We start from the raw sequence: 24,658 nt of genomic DNA on the forward strand, positions 1-24,658 counted from the left end.
TAGGCAAAGACAAAGGGCCTGCGGCTGACCAAGTCTGTGGATGACTAAGTTGGGTGCTGTTACTGACTCCCGAAATTATGTTAATATAATGCAGAAGGGTCTCACAGCTACAAATAACTGGTGCTGAAGTCTTGGCCTTAAGTTAAACGCTAACAAATGCATCATTATACCATTCGGCAAAAATAACTGCCCATATTGATTACCATATCAATGGCAACCCCCTAAGCACACAACCTGTGATGAGAGACCTGGGTACTCAGGTTGACAACAATCTCACATTCGACCATCATGTGGCGGCAGTGGTTAGAAAAGCCTTTTTCTTGGTTCATCTCATAAGTAAAGGGATTGTGCAACCTTTCTGTACACCTCTCTCATTAGACCTATGTTCTTCTTTCGGCTTTTCCCGGTTAGGGGTCACCACAGCGGAACTCCTGTCCGCTAATGATTGGCAGTAGTTTTTTACAGGTGCTGAGGTGCCAGCTCGATGTCCAACCTTCAGCAAAGGCACGCCCATTCTACGCATGTCTTTCGAATGCCAGTCGACCACGGGGAGGACATGCAGACTCCACACAGAAGGCGCTCCAGCCAAGAATCAAATGGGAGAACCTCTTGCTGTGAGGCAACAATGTTACCGCTGCACCAGAGTATAATGCTCCATTTGGTATGTACCTCTTCAAACACATGCACCAATTGGAGAGGCCACAGAAATATCTCGGAAAGAGAATCCATGGCCTCCAACACCTGTCCTATGTGGACAGGCTCAAATCACTATCACTCTACTTGTTATCATACAGATTGCTCAGAGGTGATCTGTCTCTTGCCTACAAGGTAATATTGGACCCCATATCCGTAAGTCTAACTCGTCGCACATTACCCACTCGATAGGCCTAAATCTAATTAGAGACATCAAAAATACCTGCTAGAGAGATAGGTTCGTTTCTCAGAGGCTGCCCCGTCTCTGGAATAGACTTCCCATACATATCAAACAGAGTGCCTCGCTGGCCCTCTTTAAGCACAACCTTGATGAGTGAATGGGAAACCACAAATTTGTCCCACGGGTTCCACCTTTGTCCCTCACTGACAGGGGCAACAAGTGCTGACTGAGGTTTCTTTTTTGGGGTTAAACTCTTGGCTAAGCTTGTAAGGGCCCAGGGCCATTAGCCTAGTAACCTCCTATGATCCAGTATTTCAGCTATATGGCTTTTTAATCTCCATGACTTTTTACTTATTCCTTTTTAAATCTTTGTGGATAGATTCTGGCCAACACAGTCTAACACCAGTAGTTTTGTACATGCACGTTTTGGCATTCTTATGACCTCATCAGCACAGCATAAGCAGACTGTATGGCTATACTCTAGAAACACAGGGTATTTAAACCCAGGTGATGTCCATAACCATTACAAAATCCAACCAACTTTTCTTCTTTCTGAATATTTTTCACTCAGGCAATACCTGCATATTTACAGCTGTGATCATTTTACTACTCTCAAAAACATATGCTAAAGAAAAGTCTTTGTACATACACTAACAAACTACACTAAGAATTACACTGGTTCCTCAAACCCAATACAGACGAATTTATCAGACGTTGCAATTCACTTTTACTTGACAGCTATAGTGACAAACATCCCCGATGTAATTTCTGGAAAAAAATAAACAAATAGGGGGAAAAAAAGTTCAACACCCCAGTACTTACAAAATCTCCCCAAGACCAACAAATACTGATTAAACAAAAGCTTAACCCTACCTAAATTTGATAAATCAGCACCTACAATCATGATGCATCATTTCAAGCACTGCCCATTACCCAAAACCACACTGGTAGAACAAGTCCACACAGGTCCCCAGATTAAATTCCTCCAAAGTATACGCAAATTAAATTTATTAACTACAATGCCCAAATTATCACTACTAAAAAACTTAATGTGCAGATCGCTTCCAAACAGACAAAAATGTACACTAACCACCAACATACACAACACCAAGTTAAAATCATACATGCAAGTCTGCCTGCAATAAAATACACACGGTCTTGTGAACTCAATATATGTAAACATATTTTTATCTCAGTACTACGGCAATAGATGGAACAGATTGTTGCTTCTTACCTTTGGTCTGTTCTTCATAATATTTGTAGTTTTCTAGCAAGTCGGTTTGACGTTACTAAATATTGGCTTACATTTGAGTTGCAGACTTCTCTCAGAAAATGAATGTTAACACAAATCATGTTATTCTAGCAACTAAGTTTATAAGAGCATTATTTAAAGTGTGTTGCTCCCCCATAACGCTTAGCACTAGGAGGTTAAGAAATACTCAGTAACTAAATTTAGACGCACAGAGTTTTTACCAGGGAATTAACTGATCCCTGGAACAGGCTACTAAAGTAGGAGGATAGCCTTGATCGATTACGGTGTTCCAGAGTGGGCGGGCATATGAACAATGCAAACGCCGCTACAAAAACGAGCTGGTCCTTAGTTTAGACACTGGGATTGTTCTAAGTGGAATTACTGAAGAAGTCATGGCGGATGTCAAAAAGAGTGAACATCCTGTGACTTCAGTCCGAGGCAAGAAACTTTTTTTTTTAATGGTATAGTGCCCCTTTAAGTGTAGTAATGCTTAATAAGTGTCTGATTACAAGTTACACCCTTTGTTGATTTAACTTGAGAAAAAGTACAGTTTTGTACCTACCATAAATGTAGATGTCCGATAGACATGCAACTGCAGTCATAACATATGGGTTGTCCTGCCTCAGGCAGCCCTCGGTCAGCCGGATTCCAAAGTCTGGGTCCGACGTCGGCTGATGTCGCATTTCTCTCCGACGTCAGAGCGGCTGGAGTACATAAGCATCAGCCGACGCCATTTTCTTCAGTGTTTCTTGCCCCAGATGCCAGGTGCCCTCCAAGGAAGGCTGTAATCAAATTGGAAGACAAAAACAGGATTCCAGACAAATAAATGAGAAATAAAACAAATACACCATAACAGATATCCCCAGCTAAGAGTAACAGGGATAGGAGTGGACCCTAGGCATAGAGGCGTATGGAGGGAGGGAAAATCCGACTGCAGTTGCATGTCTATCGGACATCTACATTTATGGTAGGTACAAAACTGTACTATGTCCTTCAAGAATGCAACTGCAGTCATAACATATGGGTAGAATACCATAGCTTAGCTGGGGGAGGAGGAATGCTCTAGGAAAAGGATGGTGTGGCAATCAAACCCTGCAGGACTGCCGAAGCAAAGCCTGCTCTGGATCTGGAGTATAGAGGGAGATTGTAGTGTTTGGAGAATGTATGCACGGAGCTCCATGTAGCAGCTTCTAGAATGTCCTTAGTAGGCACCCCTCTTAAGAATGCTGTAGAGGTGGCTGTAGTTCTGGTGGAATGTGGTCTGACATTGGCTGGAACAGTCTTTCCATGAAAAGAATAACAGAATCTGATGCAATGTCCAATCCATTTTGAAATAGTCTGTTTTGAAATTGCTTTTCCTTGGACTGCAGGGGCGTAAGCTACAAAAAGTTGTTCAGACTTCCTACTGGCCCTGGTTCTGTCCAGGTAGTATCAAAGTTGTCTGTGAATGTCCAAGGTATGCAACAGTCTTTCCCCCCTATTCTCAGGATTGGGGAAGAAAGCAGGCAGATGAAATGGCTTGATTTAAAGAAACCCTAGATACCACCTTTGGCATAAAAGTAGGGTTGGTCCTTAATGAAACCCTGTCTCTGTGAAAAGTTATGAACGGTGGTATTGCCATTAGGGCCTGTAGTTCCGAAACCCTTCTTGCTGAGGTAATTGCCAACAGGAAAGCTGTCTTCCATGAGAGAAATTGCAAGTCAACTGAAGCTGCTGGCTCAAATGGAGGTAGAGTCAGTTTTTCTAAAACAAAATTGAGGTCCCAGGCTGGCACTGGGGCCTTTCTTGGTGGCTTAATGTTCTTGATTCCCCTGAGGAATTGCCTTAGCAAAGGGTGTGAAAAAACTGGAGGATCAGTGTTGTATCTAGCTGAAATAGCTGATGCATGTATCTTTATGGAAGAATATGAGAGGCCGTTCTTTAGCATATCTGCCAAATATTCCAAGATGAGTGGGATGTTCAACAATGATGCATCATGTCCTTTGCTGGTATTCCAATTGCTGAATCTTTTCCACTTTGCTAAGTAAACCTTTCTGGTGGATGGTCTTCGAGCCTCTGTTAGAATCCGCTGAACTTCCTTGGAGAGAGATTGGTTGAGGTTATTTATGGGATCTCCCATGCTGTTAGCTGCAGTGTCTGAAGGTTTGGATGCACTGTTTCGAAATTGTGTTGAGTCAAAAGTAGAGGCCATTGGGGAAGGGCCCACCTCCTGGTGTGACATATGCTCCGTAGTAGTGGGTACCAGTGTTGTCTTGGCCAGTCCGGAGCTATTATGATTCCCTTGGGTCTCTCTGCTTTGATCTTTAGCAATACTGAGGTCATCAGTGGCAGAGGTGGAAATGCATAGATTGTTAGGAAGTTCCAGTTGAATGAGAGAGCATCTATTTTCCAAGCTTTTGGATGGTATGTCCTTGTGCAGAATTTTGGTAGAAGATGGTTGAGATGAGAGGCAAATAGGTCCACTTCTGGCCTGCCCCATGTCGAAGTGAGTTGTGTGGAGACCTTCGGATGTAACCTCCACTCGTGTGGATCTGTGAAATTCCTGCTGAGGCTGTCCGCCAACACATTGTCTTTGCCTGGAACAAACTGGGATTGTAACTGGATGTTTAGGCTCAGTGATTTTTCCCAAAGATGCATTGTCAGTCTGCAAAGGGGGTAAGAGTGGGTACCCCCTTGCTTGTTTATGTACCACATCACAGTGGTGTTGTCTGTCCGTATCAGTAAATGGCCTTGCTGAAGCTGGTGTTGAAAGGCCTAGATGGCATGCATTACTGCCAGCATTTCCTTTTGGTTTATATGCAGATGTGTTTCCTTTGGAGACCATTGTCCTTGTATACATCTGCCTTCCATGTGCGCCCCCCATCCAAGGTCTGAGGAGTCTGTGGTCATGGTCTGTGTTATCTGTGGTTTTTTGAATGACATACCTGTGTTTGCCTGGCTCACCGAGGCCCACCATAGGAATTCCTTTTGTACGCATGGAATGAGCGGTATGATTGCCTCCAAGTTGTTGCTGTGTTGAGACCAAATGCTTTTTAGGTACCATTGAAGCTTTCTCATGTGTAGTCTTGCTAATGGAACCAGGAGAATGCAGGATGCCATGTAACCCAGGGCCTGTAGAAATCTCCTTGCAGTCATCTGGGTAAGTTTTGCTAAACCTTTGAAGTAATGAGTTAACTTCTATTGCTTGTCTTCTGTCAGGTAAGCCATTTGAGAGGCTGTGTCTAGTTTGGCTCCTAAGAAGATTATTTTCTGGGATGGTTGCAGTCTTGACTTTTGGAAGTTGCCTGTGTATCCCAGAGATTGAAGCAATCGTATGACATAGTCCAAATTTCTTGTCAACATCAATTTGTCGTCCGCTTGTATGAGGCAGTCGTCCAGGTACGGGTAAATTTGTATCCCCTGGAGCCTGCAATGAGCAATTACTGAAGCCAGGCATTTTGTGAATACTCTATGCGCAGTAGATAAGCCAAATGGCAATGCTGAGAATTGATAATGCTCTGGCCCTGCAAGAAATCTGAGGTATCTTCTGCAGCTGTGTCTGATAGGAACTTGCAGGTATGCCTCCTTGAGGTCCAGAGTAATCAGCCAAGACCCCTTGCCCAGCATGGGAAGGAGTTGCTGTAGAGTCAGCATTTTGAACTTTGGTACTATGAGAAAGGTGTTTAATGCGGACAAGTCTAGTATTGGTCTCCATTGAGATTCTTTTCTTGGAACAAGGAACAGTCTTGAGTAAAACCCCTGGTCTTGTTCTTGTTGAGGAACTCTTTCTATTGCTTTCATCCGAGTCAGCAGAGTGATTTGCTTGATAGCCTCTGCCCTCTGGTTTTGTGGTAGGTTTGGCATGCCTTGTTTTCTTGGCAAGGTATGAAAGTGGAACCTGTACCCTCGGCCTATAATGTCCAAAATCCATTTTCCTTTGTCAGTCTGTGCCAATTTTCTGCAAACAGAGATAATTTCCCACCCAAGGGAGCTTCTATCTGTTCCCTGGTAGGCGGAAGTACAGGAAAGTCATTGAGATTGTGGCTGTGGGGCAGGTGAAACCCCTGTGTCACTTCTTTGGTTTCCTGGCTGCCATTGTCGTCCCCTGTAAGGGCCTCTGTATTGGCCTCTTCCTCGGCCACGTCTGTTTTTACCCCTTTGAAACTTTTCTGGATTAGGAAAGGACCAATTTTTTAAAGGCCAATTCCTACTGAATCTGGGGGGGCTGAACCTGGAGGAAATCTTTCACCGTCTGAACTGATTTTGCTTTTTCTTCGATGGTCTTTAACACATCCTTAGCATTAGCACCAAAAAGCTTGTTCTTTTCCAAAGGTGCATCCAGAAGTTTTGCCTTTACATGATCTGGTAGAGGTTGATCTTTTAACCACGCATGTCTATGAATGACTGCCCCTGTCATAGCTGCCCTACATGAAGCTTCCAGTGCATCATATCCACATTGCAGGAAGTGATTGCTTACTTGTTGAGTGTTATGTATAGCTTCCTGCAAAGCCTTCCTGTCCAAGGGATCAGGAGTGGCCAATGTTTTTTGTAAATCTTCTAACAGAAAATCCTGATATTGTAACATATGAAAAAGGCAATTCAAAGCTCTCATGGACAAAGTAGTGGATGTGTAAACCTTTTTACCCCATCTCTCTAAAGACCTAGCTTCCCTGTTGGAGGGCAATGGATTTTTAGAGGTGGAAGCGGAAACTCCTTTAGGCCCCTGTGAAATAGTTTCCAAATCAGCAGTATGGGCCCTGAATAAATAGGAATGAGATTCTGGGACCCTGTAATACCTGTCTGGCTTGGCTGGAGCAGGAGGAAGAGAATCAGGGGTAGCACTAGAGTCAGAATATAAATCATCCAAAACATCAAGTACAGGAGGAATAGCTAAGGGCCTGTGCTGGGGCTTCTTAAGGAAAGTCCTAAGGCGTTTTCTGGAATCAGAGTAATCCTGTCCCTGCCACTTAAAATGTTCCCTCATGGTATGCAGAACTTCCCCAAAAGAAATATCCTCAGGAGGGGAGGCCGAGGGGATAGAATCTTCTGCATCCAAGTCCTCATAGGTCTGGAAGAGCTCTTCCTGGCTATCAGAGTGGACAGAGCCCTCAGAATCTTCATCTGAAGGAGTAGGGTCAGAGGGTTCAACCCGGGGCCTTTTATCAAAAGGAGGCTGGGATCCTCTCTCAGGATGGGCCTGTGAACCTCTAATCACAGAAATTAAGTCAACAGGCATGGACATAATTTGTGTCTCTGGAGTAGGCTGAGGTAAGGTTTTAGTAGTAAGATTCTTTGTTTTGCTGGCTGCCTTACCCTAGTGTAGGCCTTAATAGACATGGCCATAGGAGGCCTGGCAGCTCCACGTGCAGGAGTGACCTTGTCTACAGCAATGGTCTCGGGCATTTCCTCGGTTTCTGTATCCGGAGGAAAATCGATAACTGGTGTCGGAGTGATGTCTGGAATCAGAGTCGTCGGTAATGCGGTGTCTTCGGTTCGGAGCAGTGGAGAGACCGTCTCAGAGGGAACCGGAGCACTCGCGCTAGGTTTTGGCGTGGAGTCGGAGGTAGACGCGGGCCAAGGATGTCGGTCCCGGTCTTTTCGTTTCTTGGGAGTTTGCGATGTCGGAAGTTCCGACGGCATGGTGTAAGCAAATTTATCGCCGAAAAAATCTTCAGCGAACTCCGCCCGGCGCCTGAGAGTGCGCTTGTTGAAGCGAGCACAGGCTACACAGGCCGAGACGTCGTGGTCTGGGCCAAGGCAAGGAAGACAGTAAGAGTGGAAATCCTTATGAGGTATTTGTTTACCACAAGAAAGACAATTGTTAACTTTTTCAGTAATTTCTGACATCGGCTGAGGCAAGAAAAGGTCCCCAACGGGGTACTTAGCTGTTTTGATGACTTCGGAATCGAAGAATACAGGAGCTGACCTACCGGCACTTGCGAACTGCTTCTGCTTCAGGCACCGCGCGGCAAGAAAGACTGAAGAAAATGGCGTCGGCTGATGCTTATGTACTCCAGTCGCTCTGATGTCGGAGAGAAATGCGACATCAGCCGACGTCGGACCCAGACTTTGGAATCCGGCCGACCGAGGGCTGCCTGAGGCAGGACAACCCATATGTTATGACTGCAGTTGCATTCTTGAAGGACATCAATTAATGCACGTTGCAAAATTATTTGACTTTCATTTGCAGAAGAAAAAATAAAGTCCTCTTACCTGTATCTTCTCTTTTTCTCTCTGCAATGTTCGATAGGTTGTGACAAGCTAAAATAAATAAAATGTGTTAACTACACAGTGGCTTCTTTAATGAAAATGTTATTATACAAGGCAGAATATGCAACCTAATCTAAAATGGAAAATATAATGGACTAAACTATCAACCCTCCTACATTCTTTTTAACAATTGTTTCATGAATGATTTCTGTTAGACCAGGCCACCTTAAAAATAAAAACTCACTAAAAGTGTGATTTTATACAGTTCTATACAAGTATATATAGTATCTATAAATATGTAGCTATGTATGTATGCACACAAATAATTGTCACACACATGCATATGTATGTATTAATACACAAATAAACAAAATAATTTTTTGAAGCATGAACAGTAAAGCCAGTGTAGTTAACTCTAACATATCACAATATTACATGTCTATTCCATCTCTAGCTTCCCCTAAACATTTTGTATACCTGTCTCATCCCTTTCAAATACTCCCTCTCCACCATCCATACCAGTATTCTATTCCATGGGTCGACATTACTCCGTTTACAAAGTACTTTGCAGTCAGTCCTTATAATCCGCAAGCCATGTCCCCCTCCTTCTCCTCTATCTCCTGTACAGTATGATCCCTTCACATTTTCCTGACTCAGTTTTATACACCAATATCATAACCCCCCCCCCCCGTCTTTTATAGTCTGATGTAAGAACACGTCTGGTTCCCCCTGGCTTCTAGGCCATCAAAAGTGGAAGCTTAAACTCCATGCTTCTAAAATTTATTTCCTTGTTCTCATTTTCTGAAAGCCTCTTGTCCTGTGTAGATAAAAACGTAGTTGTATATGTATATATAAAATATGTAGCATGTACTCGCCCTTATTTGAAAAAGTAGGGAAGACGACAGGCAAATAAATTTTTTGACTGATATTCAGTTCAGAAGCTACCTTTGCTAAGAAGGATGAATTGCATCATTAAGTAACCCAGTCTTTGTGAAAAACAATGTAAGAGGATTTGGAATATACATCTTAGGAGTTCAGAAAATCACCTTGCAGATGTAATAGCGACTAGGAAAGCTGTGTTTCAAGACAAGAATTTTAAATCAGATTTTGCTGGGGGTTCAAAGGGTTGCTGAGTCAACCCTTGAAGAATGCTTGTTAGATCCCAAGGAGGTGATAAATAGTTCACTTTGGGTCTAACCAAGAAGGTACCTTTTAGAGAAGCCTTGTACAATCTGTAAGATGTTAAAGAGGCAGCTTTTTCTTCCGAGAAAAAATTAGATAAGGCTGCTAATTGTACTTAGACTGCAGAAAAACTAGCACCTTACTGATAAACAGATGCTAAATATTCCAGAACTAAAAATACAGAAGCAGTGAAAAGGTCAATGTCCTTATGAAAAGTACAAATTGAAAATCTTTTCCATTTACTCCTGCAGATCTTCCTTGTGAAGCCTTCTGGGAAGACAGAATTATTTGTCGGACTGGGAAAGAAAGCTTGGGCTGTCTAGCTGCCAATGGAATTGGAGAAACTGTGAGGTTAACTTGAGACCTGGAATACTGCGATGCTTCATCTCCAGATGCAAGAGAAGGTCTGAACTGAGGTCCAGTATCCATGGAAGATTTCAAAGATGAGACCCAAGGAAGGGGAACCACACTTGGCAAGGCCAAAACGGGACAGTGAGATTAATAGAGCTCTTCAACCAAAATACTGTCTGAAAGAATTTTGGAATCAGAGGTAATGGAGGATAAGCATAAAGGAGAAAAGAGGGCCAAAAGTGGACACAAGCATCTCTCAATGACTTCCCTGGGGGGGGGGGATTAGGGCAAAGAACCTGCACACTTGTTATTGTGGGGAGATGCAAAGAACTTGCTGGAAGGTAGGCCAGAATGATGAAAAATCTTTCCTGCCACTGACTGATTCAGAGACCACTTGGTAAGTATTAAAATGGATGTGTTGAGTTTGTCCACTAGTATGCTGGATTTCATTTGTATGTGCGTTGCTATAAGAAAATTGTTAGAGGAGATCACTCATTGCCACACTGTCACTGCCTCTTGACAAAGGGGATAAGATCCGTTTCTCCCATTTGTTGATGTACCAGACCAAACATTCTGTTTCTACCACAACAGTCTCACCTCTAGAATACTGATATGCAAATTGGTCTCTTTGGGGACCATGTTCCTTGAACCATCCATCCCATGAAATTCCCTTCACCCTAACTGGGAGGCATCTGTGGACAATGTGGCTAATGAAAGAGACAGGATACAGAGATGGCCTTGATAAACTCCATTCGATTGACTCCACCAATGAAGAGGATTCTTGCAGACTCGAGTGAGTTTGACTGGAAGGACAGAGGATGATGGAGAATAGACCAATGTACAGCTAGAGTCCTTTAAAGAACACACATATAGAACTGCGCCACTGTGGCTAAGGTTATGGCTGCTGCCATGGAACCTACAACCTGAAGAAGAAGGGTGAACAAGAAATTGCTGTAGCTGAAACTTGACTGTGTCCACATTATGTACAGGAATGGGAGACCATCTGACTTACTGTGGTCAGCTGGGCACCTATGAACTCCAGGCTCTGTACAGACTGTAAATGAGACCTGAAAATGTTGACAAATGCCTAGTCTCTGACAAAGTTGGAGCAAATAGTCCCTGGACTGCTCTAAGAGATGCCTGGTTGGGGAGGTGAGGAGCCAGTCATCTAGATATGGAAACACTTGGAATCTCAGCAGTCTCAAATGATCTGCTACCACTGCTATACCCTTGGTAAAACACTCTGGAAGCTGTGGTGAGACCAAAGGGCAGGGCTCTGAACTGATAGTGACTGCCTCCCATCCAAAAGTACAGAAATCTTTGGGAATGTCTGTTCATCTTGATGTGATAGTACGCATCTTGAATATCAGCTTAGCACATCCAATCATCCTTGTGCAAAAAGGGTAGAATGGACTGAACCATGACCAGCTGGAACTTTGACTTCTTCATAAACTGGCTCAAGCTGCTCAGATTCAAAATAGGTCTCATGTCCCCTCTCTTCCTTGGCACTAAAAAGAACCTTGAGTAAGTCTCGAATCCTCTTTGGTCTGGTGGGACCTCCTGGATGACTCTTTTGTCTAGCAACTTTTGAATATCCCAAGCTGTAACTTCTCTCTGACTGAGCGGGATGTCGGGAAGCTTTTTTCTTTTGTTTGATGAATCTGGAAAAGTGGAATAAAAGAACCACTGGACATTATTAGCACCTAAGAATCTTTTGTTATATAAGCCCAGCCATTTGGGTGCAAACACAAGCACCGCCTTCAGAAGCGTTGAAAGGGTCTATCAGAAAAAGAATCTCAGCAGCCATTATTTTGTGGGCCTCTTCTGCCACAAAGGCATTGTCTTCCATTCAAACTCCCCCGTCTGCCTCTGGAGGAGTTGTCCACATGTGAATATTGGAAAGATCCCTGAAATTTAATGAACCACACTTTCTTGTCTCCTCTTTGATTCTGGGAAAAGGATTGTTGAGGGGCAGAAAAGCGTATCCCTATGGCAGACAAGATCTTTCTGTCCTATTCATTCCAGGAAAGCATTTCTTTCACAGAAGTGCCACACGAAGATATTCTATCAAAAGGATTATTGATTAAAGAAGACTTGAAGGACTCAAAGCTGCAAAACCACATCCAGACATGTCTCCTAATAACTATGCCTGAGCAGGCATCCCATTAGGTACCCTCTGCAGTATGGGATATTAACCTCATGGACACACTGCAGATGGATAACACAGTAGACACCTGTGAAGTGGACCCTCTTGCAGTCCTTCACAGACATGGACTCAGAGAGGGATTTGGAGAGCTCCTTGGACAAATCTTGCTGTAGTCTTCTGAAGTGCCCTAAATAATTCAGTGACCTCAAGACAAAGGTCGCTGAAACAAATATGCACTTCCCAAACCTGTCCAACACCCTGCGCTCTCTACTGGGGGGGTGGGGCGGGAGCTGGACAGACGAGCTCTGCTCCACTAGTTATTTTGTGGCTGCCGCTACAACCATAGCATCAAAAGAGACTCTATTACTCCAATGGGGTCTGTTTTTCGGCGGTGCCAAAATTTTGTCTGGGCATCAGGAAATTGGTTCAACAGAATCTGGTTCCTTCCATGCCCAGCAAGGTATTAAATCAATGAACTCGTATGCTGGGGGAGTCATCCAAGAAATAGATGGATCCAGGAAAAAAAAAACAAAAAGAAAAAAAAAAAAAAAAAAAAAAAGACTCCTCTGGGGAGAGAGTATCTGAATAACATCCACCTTTTTGCTTAAGAATTTTTCAGGATGTCTCCAAATGAGATGTCATCCAGCACAGATCTGGGTGACCCATTCCCCTCATCGAAGTCAGTATCTTCAGTGAGAGATTCCAAAGGCAAATCTATGAGTCACCTTTTGCACACTCATTTTGGGAACCTCTTCGGTGGGATTATGTTAAGAGCTATCAGAAGAGAAAGGAAGCTCCTCAGTGAAGACTGTGTGGATGCTAAATGTTACCGGCTGTCTCTGTGGAGTAGTTCTGACAAGATCAGAGCTCAGACCCAAATGGGGAAGGGATGTAGGATCCAAGGATAAAAGACTAATCAGATCTCTTGGTGGAGAGAAATACCACTCCCCTACCTCAAAGGCATACGACCCAAGAGAAGCTCTGGCTGGCCGCATTGAAGCCAAACCTCCAAAGCAACCAAGCCTCAACCCTGCCCAGATCCATGCCGAGGAGAAAATCAGACAAAAGCTATCCAGCACTGAAGCTCCAAGAGGCAAATACAGCTCCAATAACACCAAAGTGGAATCAAGCCCCCCAGATCCATTGCTTCTGCTCTAAGACTCATCCCAATCTAAGGGAATAGGAGCGAAACTAGTCAGGGATGCCCGTCAGAGTTGAAGAACCAGTTGGCTTCTTATCAGACATCCACATTCTCGAGGCTCTCAGATCCAAGGGCTCTGAAACTGTGAGGCAGATCGGAGGAGAGATTACTTTATGAGAAGTAGATGGAAGGCTCATGGATCCAATGAGAGACAGAGACAAAATAACCCCATCTAAACCTAAGGTCTGAGGAATTTTCTCGTCATTTTATCCAAATCAGCCTTGGAAAGGGTTCTGGAAGACCGGCTAGAAGAGGCTGTCTATTGTGGTCTAGAATTCCTTCTCAGTGCTGATTGAAGAAACAGGGAAGGATTCAAAGGGAGATTGGTTTGACTGTGAACCTGGGTGAGCAGGTTTGTGGAAACTTTGTCAGTGTAACAACTGGAGCCAAGACTTTTGGATCAGAGTGGGGTTTTTTTGTTGTTTGTTTTTTTAAGGATCCGGATACAATGTTTTCTTAATTTGTTTGTGGTGACTCCAAAGAAGCTCTGGTCAAAGTTGAAGCCTTTGGGTAACGAGAAAGAGATCTCCTATGAGACTCCCTGTTCTCCAAAGATGACTTAGTAGGTTTACCTGGGGTTTGAGCCCCTGATGAAGATGAAGAGGGGGACAGCATCCCCTTAAGGACCAATTTATTATGCCTATCAGACAGTGCTCTAGAATGAAATGCAGCACAAAGAGGACAATTAGTGTCAAGGTGTGCCACTTCTAGGCAGTAGGCACACTCCTTGTGGGCATTAGAATTAGGAATCTTGTGCCCAGAGGAACTGCCCTTTTTAAAACCAACTGGTTTCTCGGCCATAGCGTGGAAGAAAGAGAAGAGGAAAGAGAATAGGCCCAGACTCTTGGCGTTTTTTTTTTCTTCTTCTAAATAGCAAACTACCATCTATGATAGAAAGAATACCCTTTTGTTTGTTTGTTTGTGTCTTTTGGCTTTTCCCGGTTAGGGGTCGCCACAGCATAACTCCGGTCCGCTAATGATTGGCAGTAGATTTTTACGTAATGGCTTGCCGGGCCTAACGCACAACCTTCAATGAAGGAACGCCCATTCACGCATGTCGCTACACAGAAGACGCTCTAACTGAGAATCGAACGGGCATACCCTCTAAATGGTAAAAAATGCTATAAGGAAGAAAAAGACAAATACCAACTATGATATATTAGAGACGACTACCAAATGGTACAGAAAAATTATTAAGGACATGACTGGGTAAGAAACCCAAGTATTAGAAAAAAAAATATGCAAGGGAGGGGAAAAAGGTAGAATGAAACAGTACATAAAGATAACTACTCACAAAAGAACTGCAAAACTGCAAAAAATGTCATCTAATATACAGCTCAGAGAGGGATCCTCATCTGTGCAAGTGGCAAACGAGATCTAAGGTACTGTTGGCTAACTAGGGCATTATAGCTAGAGGGAGGAGCTTGACAGTCAGATCCAAAAGTCCCATGTATGCAACTAAGTCGGATTCGATGTCAGATGTTGAGGAAGAATGAAAAAAGCAACATCAAATACTATGTTTCCATATAGCAAATAGGGTTAAACAGTGTAACCATTTAAATTGCACTAAAGACTTTTTCTGCCATCTGTGCAGTGTAATTGCACAGTACCAAGTAAAATTAATTTTCCAAACATTGGATCTATAATCCATCATATGCTGAGGTTCTCAACATTAACTTGCCTAAACCTCAAAGACCTCCAAAAACACTCAACATATTAGGTCTACTTCCTCACATAGCACAAGCAGTCCCAAAATCACAGAGCCCATAATGCAGGCTTCGATCCATGTAAGCATTCTTGTTATAGGAGACTCCTTTGTAAGACATACAGATGTGTCACATACCAGGCCGAGCAAGGAAAAAGTGATGGTTAGTTGCTTGCCTGGTGCCAGGAAATGTGAGATCATGCATGTACTCAAATATCTGAACAAAAAGTACCAGTATTACTCTGTCATAGTTCATGCCAGTGTCATTGACTTGAGATGTATCTTCCAGGACTATATGAAGACAGACATGATAGAGCTCTCTTAGACTATGTGTCCAGGATAAGTAAGAACCTAGCACTAAGTAGCATTCTATTTTCTCCAAGGATGAAGCCGTGACACAAGCAAAGAAGAATTGACTTCAATAACCTGCTTATGTTTTGGTATCACAAAAAAAGGGAACATGTCAGCCTGTGAGGAAATGACTGACAGACCATGGTACTTTGCCAGGGATGGCCAGCATCTGTCCCTCTAAGGTTTCATTTACTGGCACAGATACTGTCCACCCCCATAGTGCTTTTTTTAGGCAATGTCAACCTCAGAAACCTACCACGATGATGAAACAAGCAAAGGAAATATGGAGATGTTACTGATCAATGCTATGAGCCTAAACAAGAAACTCCACTGCCAACAAGTTCTTCTCACCCCTGAGTTTATCGACATCTGTGCAATGACTGAGACATGGTTTAAAGTGGCAGAGCCCATTCCAGCTGTGCAGGCCTATAATGTCTTCCACGTGTTCAGACCAGCTCCTGCATAGGTGGGGGTGGGGGTGTGTGGATTGGTCTAATTCAGAAGAGACTCATATCAAGAGTGGTAAAACAGCATGATGCACTGGAGCTTATTCATGCCGAAATAACCAAAAGAATGGTGTCGTATAGCACAATAACTAGATATAGAACTCCATCTATGACAAAACAAGGCAAGAGGACCTATCCACAGGAACTACAATCACTCAGTATTAAACACAATACTTTTTCCCTAGGGGATCCAAAATAACTATAAAATGGGAAAACTATGCCACCACTACCGCACAAGCACAGAGATTCATGGACTTTGTCCATACAAATGCCCTGGAAAAATTAGTCAGAGGGGCCATTGGGGGAATAAAATCTTGTCCTTACTAATATGGGACCATCTTGTATCATCCCTTGTGTATCTTCATCACTTATTAGGTCAGACCACAAAGCAGCCTTCTTAGAAATAAAATTGAAACCAGAGATCCCTTTCACCCAAACACCTTTAGAAATTTCTTTACGACAAGCTACCTACTCTTAAGTGATACATTATTAAGCTTCAAATCCCCACCTAACCTAGTTAACCCTACTGAACGTGCAGACATGTACACCACCACACTATACCAGCATATAAATGGGTCTATATTATAACAGTGAACAATCAAAAGATCGAATGCTGTTATATCAACCCCAAAACATGAAAAACTTAAAAGAGCAAACTACCAGAACAGCAATTTTTTCCTAGGGGAAAAATATCGCTGTTCCCCAAAAACACACTAAACACTATTTTGGGGGGGGGGCTTTGACCCCCCACCACCACCCCCACTTAAATATACCAACTCCGAGATCACACTACAGTGCCAAAAATGGCAAAGTGACAGAAGCGGCCAAGCAACTTCTTTCAAGGGAAAGAATTTGCTTATATGCCGCTTCGTCATTTTGCATTTTCGACATTTGAAGTTTGACCAAGACGCATTCGACAGAATGCGTCTTGGGTCTTCTGATAGGAACCCCATATAAACAGCTGCACAAATGCAGTTGTACCCCATAAACACAAGTGCAGGGCAAATCCCAGAAACAAACCCACATGGCAGAACCATAATATCAACCAGCTTTATAGTAAAAGGAAAAGAATTTTGACCAGAAGTAAGAAAAGTAATTACCAAAATTTTGAGCTCGTCATTGAAATTTATTAAAGAGCTTAATAAAATCCACCAAAGCGAAGTCTGAGGCTTAAATAGCTTCCCAAGCCAAAGGCAATCACAAGACATTTTTTTAGTTATGTTCAGAATATGGAAAGCAAGATGCAGCAACGCAATCATCTAACTGTGAACTATGTTACCTACATTGAGACTGAAGACATGGGTCTATATCACACGTAACAGCAAACATTACACTGTCGACATGTATTCAGCAGAAATCACTTCTGGATCCACTGAATACTTAAAGGGCAAAGACAGTTGAACAACTACACAATTTTGCCCTTTTCTCCATTGTAGTGTGATCTCAGAGTTGGTATATTTAGTTACGGTGTGTGGGGGGGCATTGCCCCCCACATGGGGGAGGGTGTGGGGGACACAGCCCCCCACATGGGAGGGTTTGGTTTAGGTAGATTTAGTTCTGTTGGGTTGCAGAGCAAGTATTTCTTTGCCATTTAAGTATTCAGCGAATCACGGAAGTGAATTTCACTGAATACTTGTCAATGATGTGGTGTTCGCTGTTATGGTGTTTCAACGGCATGACATAAACCTGAAGATAGACAAAATCTACTGGTGGATAAATTTATCGCTAACTCTACCCCTCTCTCCTCTTCATCTGTCCCTCAAGATATACCTGAAACTGGCTTGCCATGACGTCCCTCAAGATATACCTGAAACTGGCTTGCCATCAACTATCACAGAAGACCAAAGTCCTAAAAGTGTTATCAAAAGCTACTAATACTGCACGGATGGGGTCCTGACAATATCCCTGGATACATCTTAAATAGCATAAAGCACAATTCAGCCACATCCCTAAAAACGCTGTTCAATCTCAGCCTCCACAGAGGTCTTGTACCAAGCGAATACAGAACAGCTATGGTTATTCCCCTGTAAAAGGGACGACCTTCCACAGACACAGAAAAATCACAAACCCTTAAGTCTGACAAGCCTCATATGCAAACCTATGGAAAGACTTATGGAATTAATCAATCAGGACATAGGGAACCTCCAAACAGTGGTCTTGTCTCAGTTTGGATTAGTCAAGGGCAGGTCATGCTTACTCAATCTGGTGGATTTTTTGAAAAGGTCACCAAAGCAACTGTTAAAGCAAAATGGTACACACCACATACTTCAATCTGGCCAAATAGTCTGACACAATTCCTCAGTCAAGCACAGTAGAAAAGCTAAATAAATCGCTATGTCACCTTCTGGATTGCCAACTAGCTCACAGATACAATGCAGTGCTTCTGGACTGGGACCTCTCCTATTTGACATCTGAAGTAAAAGCCAATACCAAAGAGGCTATGGCTGACCAAGCATGCAGGCCACTACAGGCCAGGAGCAGTCACTGAATCCTTAAATGATTTATTTATCCTACAGGAGGGTTTGTCCCACATAAATAATTAGTGCCACAATCATGGAATGAAACTAAAGGCCAAAAAATGCATTACTGTATCCTTTGAGAAGAAGTCATCTACTCCAGGGAACTACCACACTGAATACAATTTGCCCCCAAGAGTTGACCCAGTTTTTCCAGAACTGGGAACTTGTATGGACAACAACCTAACTTTTGACTAACATGCGTCTACTGTTGTAAGAACGTCCTTCTATATTGCATAGTTTAGAAACAAAAGGATTGTGTTTAGATTTAGGGATGACACTGTCACCCTTTACTCAGTCTTTAAAAGGCCAGTCATTGAATATATGCCCCCTTTGGTATGTATCTGTCCAGACATATGCAACAACTGGATCACCAACAGGTACTACACTAAAAGGATACAAGGCCTAAACAACATGTCCTACACAGACCGACTCAAAGCTCTGACACTATACTTTGTATCCTACCTACTGCTAGGAGGTGATCTGTGTCTCGGATACAAGGTACCTCCGACCCATTACTGATGGATTTACTGCATGTCAGCAAGTCAAATGGCATCAGAAATACTTGGTCTAGGGATCTAAACCTCTTCAGCAGCATTCACAGAATGGCTCGACAGGACAGGTATATCTCGCAGAGGATAGCACTGCTGTGGACCAAACTCCCTATCCAAGTAAAACAATGTTCACCCCTGTCCATATTCAACATAGAACTATGGATTGAAACAGAAAATTTACCCCTGGACTGCCGCCTGTACTACTAACGGACAGAGATAGCTCCTAAATGCTTTATCCCATGTATGCATCCACTCAAATTATCTATGGTACGATTCCAGTTATTCTCATTTGGGGTAATATACAATTATCAACCATAATGGGGTAGGTTATTTTGAGCACAAAAAGGTAAATTGGCTAGGCTTAAAATGGCCTGCAAGGGCAGCTACCCTAATACTTGGCTATGAAACTATGAGTGACCAAATATCTAATATATGCCCTTAAATCAAATAGGAACACCAAGAATAAGCAACCACTTAGAGATTGCCTTGTCAGAAATTAAAAAAAAAATCTCCACAGAAAATACAAATAAAGTAATTTGAGGTAAAATCCCGATTTAGCAATAAATACAGCTATGGCAGTGTTAAATCAATAGTAAACATCAGCAACCACCTGAAATGTTGGCAGCCGCTAGAGTGATTCTCAAAACAAAGAGACTGAATGGCTGAAAAAACAGACTTGCATATACCAAGTTTGGGGAGGGGTACAATAGGGCTTGCCCCTCGCAAAAAGTAAGTTTAAAGAAGACCGATGTTTGAGATTTGCTCTCCTGCCATAGTTTTGGTCTTTTTTCACCTTGTTGGCATTCAAGTGCTGACATTTTAACAAGGCGCTAAAAATACCACATAAATTAAGAAAAAAGTGAAAACGTGCAGTATGTTCTTGTCAGAACTTCCAAATGAAGCAGATAAACAGAAACAACAGGCCTCTTGGCATCCTGCCAAGAGACGGTCCCTAGTGTTCATCTGGCACCACAGAACTTAAGGTTCCAAGTACAAGTAAGAGAACACTTTAGAACAGCCCCATAACTGCTCAAAAAGTACAGTTTTGTACCTACCATAAATGTAGATGTTCGAAGATCCACATTGCTGCAGTCCTTACACTTGGGTAGTCCGCTGTCCTCGGTCGGCCCGAATATCAAAGTATTAGGCTGACGTCGGTCAGGGCGCATTTGACTGACATCAGGACGTCAGGGTACAAATGCGCATGACCGACGTCATATCCTCAGTCTTTTCTTGCCCCAGATGTCAGAAGACCCTAAAAATAAAGGTCAAAACCAAAAGACAGCAAACAACCAACCAACCACCCTTGCACTAACTATATGTACAATATATACAATATACACAATATGTACAACCCAACCCACACAACCACCTCTAACTACAGAGGGGAAGGAGGGAGGGTAAATTGGACTGCAGCAATGTGGATCTTCGAACATCTACATTTATGGTAGGTACAAAACTGTACTATGTTCTTCATCTCACATTGCTGCAGTCCTTACACTTGGGTAGAATCCCAAAGCAGAGGTAAGGGAGGATGGCTAACTACAAGGAAGCAGGAGCTGCCAAAATGCCCTGCAAAACAGCAGTGGCAAAACCAGCCCTGGACTTAAAGTGGCAGGTGATAATGCCTAGAGAAAGTATGCACAGAACTCCAAGTAGCTGCCTCCAAAATATCCTTGGTTGCCACTCCCCTCAAAAAAGCTGTTGAAGTGGCAGTAGCCCTAGTGGAATGAGGCCTAATCCCAGCTGGAATCTCCTTGCCATGATGGGAATAACAGAAAGCAATGCAAAACCCAATCCACTTAGAAATAGTTTGTTTTGACACAGGCTTGCCCTGAGAACTCAAAGCAAAAGAAACAAACAACTGCTGAGACTGCCTGAACCCTTTAGTTCTGTCCAAATAATAACGCAACTGCCTGTGAACATCTAAAGTGTGCAAAATCTTTTCCCCTTTATTTTGGGGATTTGCATAAAAAGTAGGCAAATGAATAGTTTGGTTTAAAGCCACACTAGAAACCACCTTAGGCATAAAGGAAGGATTAGTACGTAATGATACCCTATCCTTATGGAAAATCAAGAAAGGCTCAACCGCCATAAGGGCCTGTAATTCAGAAACCCTTCTTGCAGAGGTAATGGCCAACAAAAAAGCAGTCTTCCATGATAAATATTTCAACTCAGGAGTAGGAGCTCTTCGTGGGGGTCTTATATTCTTTGCCCCTCTAAGAAATTGCTTGAACAAAGGATGAGAAAACAATGGTGGGTCGCAATCATAGTGAGCTGAAATTGCTGCAGCATGAACTTTAATAGAAGAGAAAGACAAACCTTTGTCTAGTAACTCAGTAAGATATTGAAGAGCCACACACAAATTAGGCTCAGAAACATCAAAATCTTTTGCTGCACTCCAAAATAAAAATCTCTTCCATTTGTCTGCGTACACTTTCCTTGTACTAGGCCTTCTAGCTTCCAAAATAACATTCAAAACTTGCTGAGGAAGTGGAGGCCCACTATGGTTCAAAACAGAATATGCCAGGCTGTTAGGTGCAGAGAGTGAAGCTTGACATTTAGCAAATGGCTGTCCTCCTGCGACAACAGGTGTGGAATCGAAGGCAAAGGCCATGGAGGCTTCCGTACCAGACTTCTCAGTAATGGGTACCAGTGCTGTCGAGGCCAATCCGGAGCTATTAAAATCATCCTTGGCTTGCCCTGTCTGACCTTTAGAAGTACCTTTGGGAGGAGAAGCAGAGGTGGAAAGGCATACACATGGAGATTGCTCCAATTGAAAGAAAGAGCATCCACTCTCCAAGCTGTGGGATGAAACCTTTTTGTGCAAAACCTTGGCAGCTGATGGTTTAGTGGAGAAGCGAACAGATCTATGTCTGGAGTTCCCCATGACACTGTCAATTTCTGAAATACATGAGGATCCAATTTCCACTCGTGGGGATCCATAATTCGTCTGCTCAACACATCTGCTAAGGAGTTCTGTGCTCCTGGCAGAAACCTTGCCTGAAGATTGAGCTGTAAACTGAGAGCAGTCTCCCACAAAATCATTGCTTGCCTGCATAGAGGATAAGAATCGTTCCCCTTGCTTGTTGATGTACCACATGACAGTTGTGTTGTCTGTTAGAATCAACACCTGTCCTGGAAGAAGTAATTCCTTGAAAGCTATTAATGCAAACTGGACTGCTAACATCTCCTTCATGTTGATATGTAGATGTTGTAGTCTGACAGGCCACTTGTTTTGTATCCACTTTCCATTTAGATGAGCTCCCAAGCTTTGTCTGAGGCATCTGTCATTAAAATCTGACTCGCCTCTGGCGGGTCACAGAGAGTCCCTTGTTTAGGTGACATTCCTGAGCCCACCACAAAAATTCCTTTTGAATGCAAGGTATTATTTGAATGACAGTGTCCAGATCCTGGCAGTGCTGTGTCCATACATTTTTGGGATACCATTGTAGCTTCCTCATATGCAGTTTGGCATTGGGAAGCACCAGAATACAAGATGCCATGAACCCTAAGGCTTGAAGGACTGTCCTTGCAGTCAGCCCGGACTGATGAGATAGTTGATGGAAGTAAAGGGATAGACTCTTTTGTTTGTCCGGGGTTAAAAAGGCCATCTGGGATGCTGTATTCAGTCTCACACCCAGAAAGCACATGTCTTGAGAGGGTACTAGACTGGACTTTATTTCGTTCACAGAATACCCTAGGCATCTTAGCACTGCTATCACATATTCCAAATGATGAAGAAGCTCTTCCCTTCCTTGAGCCAGAATTAGGCAGTCGTCCAAATAAGGATAGATCTGTATTCCTTTTAGTCTGAAGAAAGCTATCACTGGAGCCAGAACTTTCGTGAACACTCTGGGCAGTAGATAAGCCAAAGGGCAATGCAGAGAACTGATAGTGAGAAGTCCCAGCTCAAACGCAGATACTTTCTGCAACTTAGTCTGATAGGAACATGAAGGTAAGCCTCCTTGAGATCCAAAGTTACCATCCAATGATCTTTGCCCAGCAGAGGTAAAAGCTGCTGCAACGTCAACATTTTGAACTTGGGAATGTCCAGATAAGTGTTGAGGATAGATACATCCAAAATTGGTCTCCACGTGTTCCCCTTCTTTGGTACTAGGAACAGGCGAGAATAAAATCCTAGGCCCACTTCTGGCAGAGGGACCGGCTGTATGGCCCCTAGTTGGAGCAACAGAGAAACCTGTTTGTGAGCCTCTATTCTTTGTTGAGGAGGAACATCTGGCATGCCTTTGAAAGGAGGCAAGGTATGGAAATAAAACCTATAGCCGTGGTGTATGATATCCAATACCCATCTGTCCTGGGTAATTAAACTCCAATTTTCTTTGAAAAGTGCCAACCTTCCTCCCAAAGGTGCTGCCAGACGAGCAGGCTCTGGCAGCTGAAAAGGTAGGTCATTGGGTCTGCTTACGAAAGGACTGACCCCTGCCCTCACCCGAAGCCTGTGCAGGAGAACTCCCTGTTCTAGGCCTGAAAGAGCCCTGAGCTCTGCCCTTACCACGTCTAGATCTACCCCTAGACTGGGAATCATAAGAAGGATATGTCCACCCTTTAGTAGGCCAATTTCTACTAAACTTTGGAGGCTGGACCTGCAAAAAATCTTTAACAGTCTGCATAGACTTAGCCTTGTCTCCCATTTTCTTTAAAACTGTCTCAGGAGGACCAAACAACACTTCAGATTGTAAAGGAGCATCTAAAATCCTTGTTTTAACATGTTCAGACAAATTCTGATCCCTCAGCCAGGCGTGCCTGCGAAGAACTGACCCAGTGGCAGCCACCCTAGATGAGGCCTGTACAGCATCAAAACCACATTGCAAAGAATGCTTACCCACCTGTTCAGAAACATGCACTAAATCTTGCAACTCTTTACAATCAATACCTACTGACAGAGCATCAACCTTAGACTTCAATTGTGAAAGGAGATAGTTTTGGTATTTCAACATGTGAAACTGGCAATTCAGAGCCCTCATAGCAAGAGTGGAAGAAGTATAGACTTTCTTTCCCCATCTATCCAAGGCCCTAGCCTCCTTGTCTGCAGGAACCGGATTTTTAACAACAGAAGCCTTAACACCTTTAGGCCCCTGGCTAACAGTTTCTGGGTCTGCCCTAGGACTCTTAAAAGATACTTATGAGCTTCAGGCACCCTGTAATACCTATCCGGCTTAACAGGAGCAGGAGGCAAAGAATCAGGATTAAGAGAAGCCTCTGTAAAACATCTTCCACTACATCCAAAACAGGAGGTATAGCCAAAGGCCTATGCTGGGGTAAAACAGAAATTCCCTAAGCCTTTTCCTGGAATCAGAGAAGTCCTGACCTTCCCACTTAAAATGCTCCCTCATGGAATGAAGAGTTTCTGAAAAGAAAAATCCTCAGGAGGAGTAGCAGAAGGAGTAGAATCATCCACATCAGAATCAGAATAAGGAGAGTACTCCTGCAAGTCTTCAGCCGAAGACTCTGAAACATCTGAAGCCTGCTCAAAACCCCCAGCTCAGGCTCCACCCTAGGTCTCTTATCAGGAGGGGGCATAGAACCCCTAATCAAAGTAATCAAATCTTCTGCCATTTTAAGCATATGCTTCTTGGGCACAGTACCTGAAGAGCTAGGGGTAACACCAACTGAAGCTAAACCTGGCCTGCCCTGGGAGAAGCCTTTGAAACAGAAGGAGAGGGCCTAGCCACCTTAGGAAGGGAGGGAGTATAGTAACCTGAGAAGCCCCCTCAGCCTGACTTGTCTCCTGAGAGGCCACATCTTGCAATAATAAGGTCTCACCCTGGGAACACAAAGAAACCTCCGGTGGAGCCACCGGCTCCACC

General features: G+C 43.3%; 1 protein-coding gene across 1 annotated transcript in view; it reads right to left on the reverse strand.

Annotated features, from left to right (window-relative positions):
- The window catches only part of LOC122805248 (golgin subfamily A member 4-like), a 1,317,313-nt gene that overhangs the window by 1,010,525 nt on the left and 282,130 nt on the right, over positions 1–24,658 (reverse strand). Inside the window, exon 4 of the mRNA XM_044075338.1 lies at positions 8,319–8,366. Coding sequence (XP_043931273.1) covers positions 8,319–8,366 — 48 coding nt within the window. The remainder of the gene's footprint in view (positions 1–8,318; positions 8,367–24,658) is intronic.

This window comes from Protopterus annectens, chromosome 6.part1 (assembly GCF_019279795.1).
Source record: "Protopterus annectens isolate FY-2018-M chromosome 6.part1, PAN1.0, whole genome shotgun sequence".
Lineage (NCBI taxonomy): Eukaryota > Metazoa > Chordata > Ceratodontiformes > Protopteridae > Protopterus > Protopterus annectens.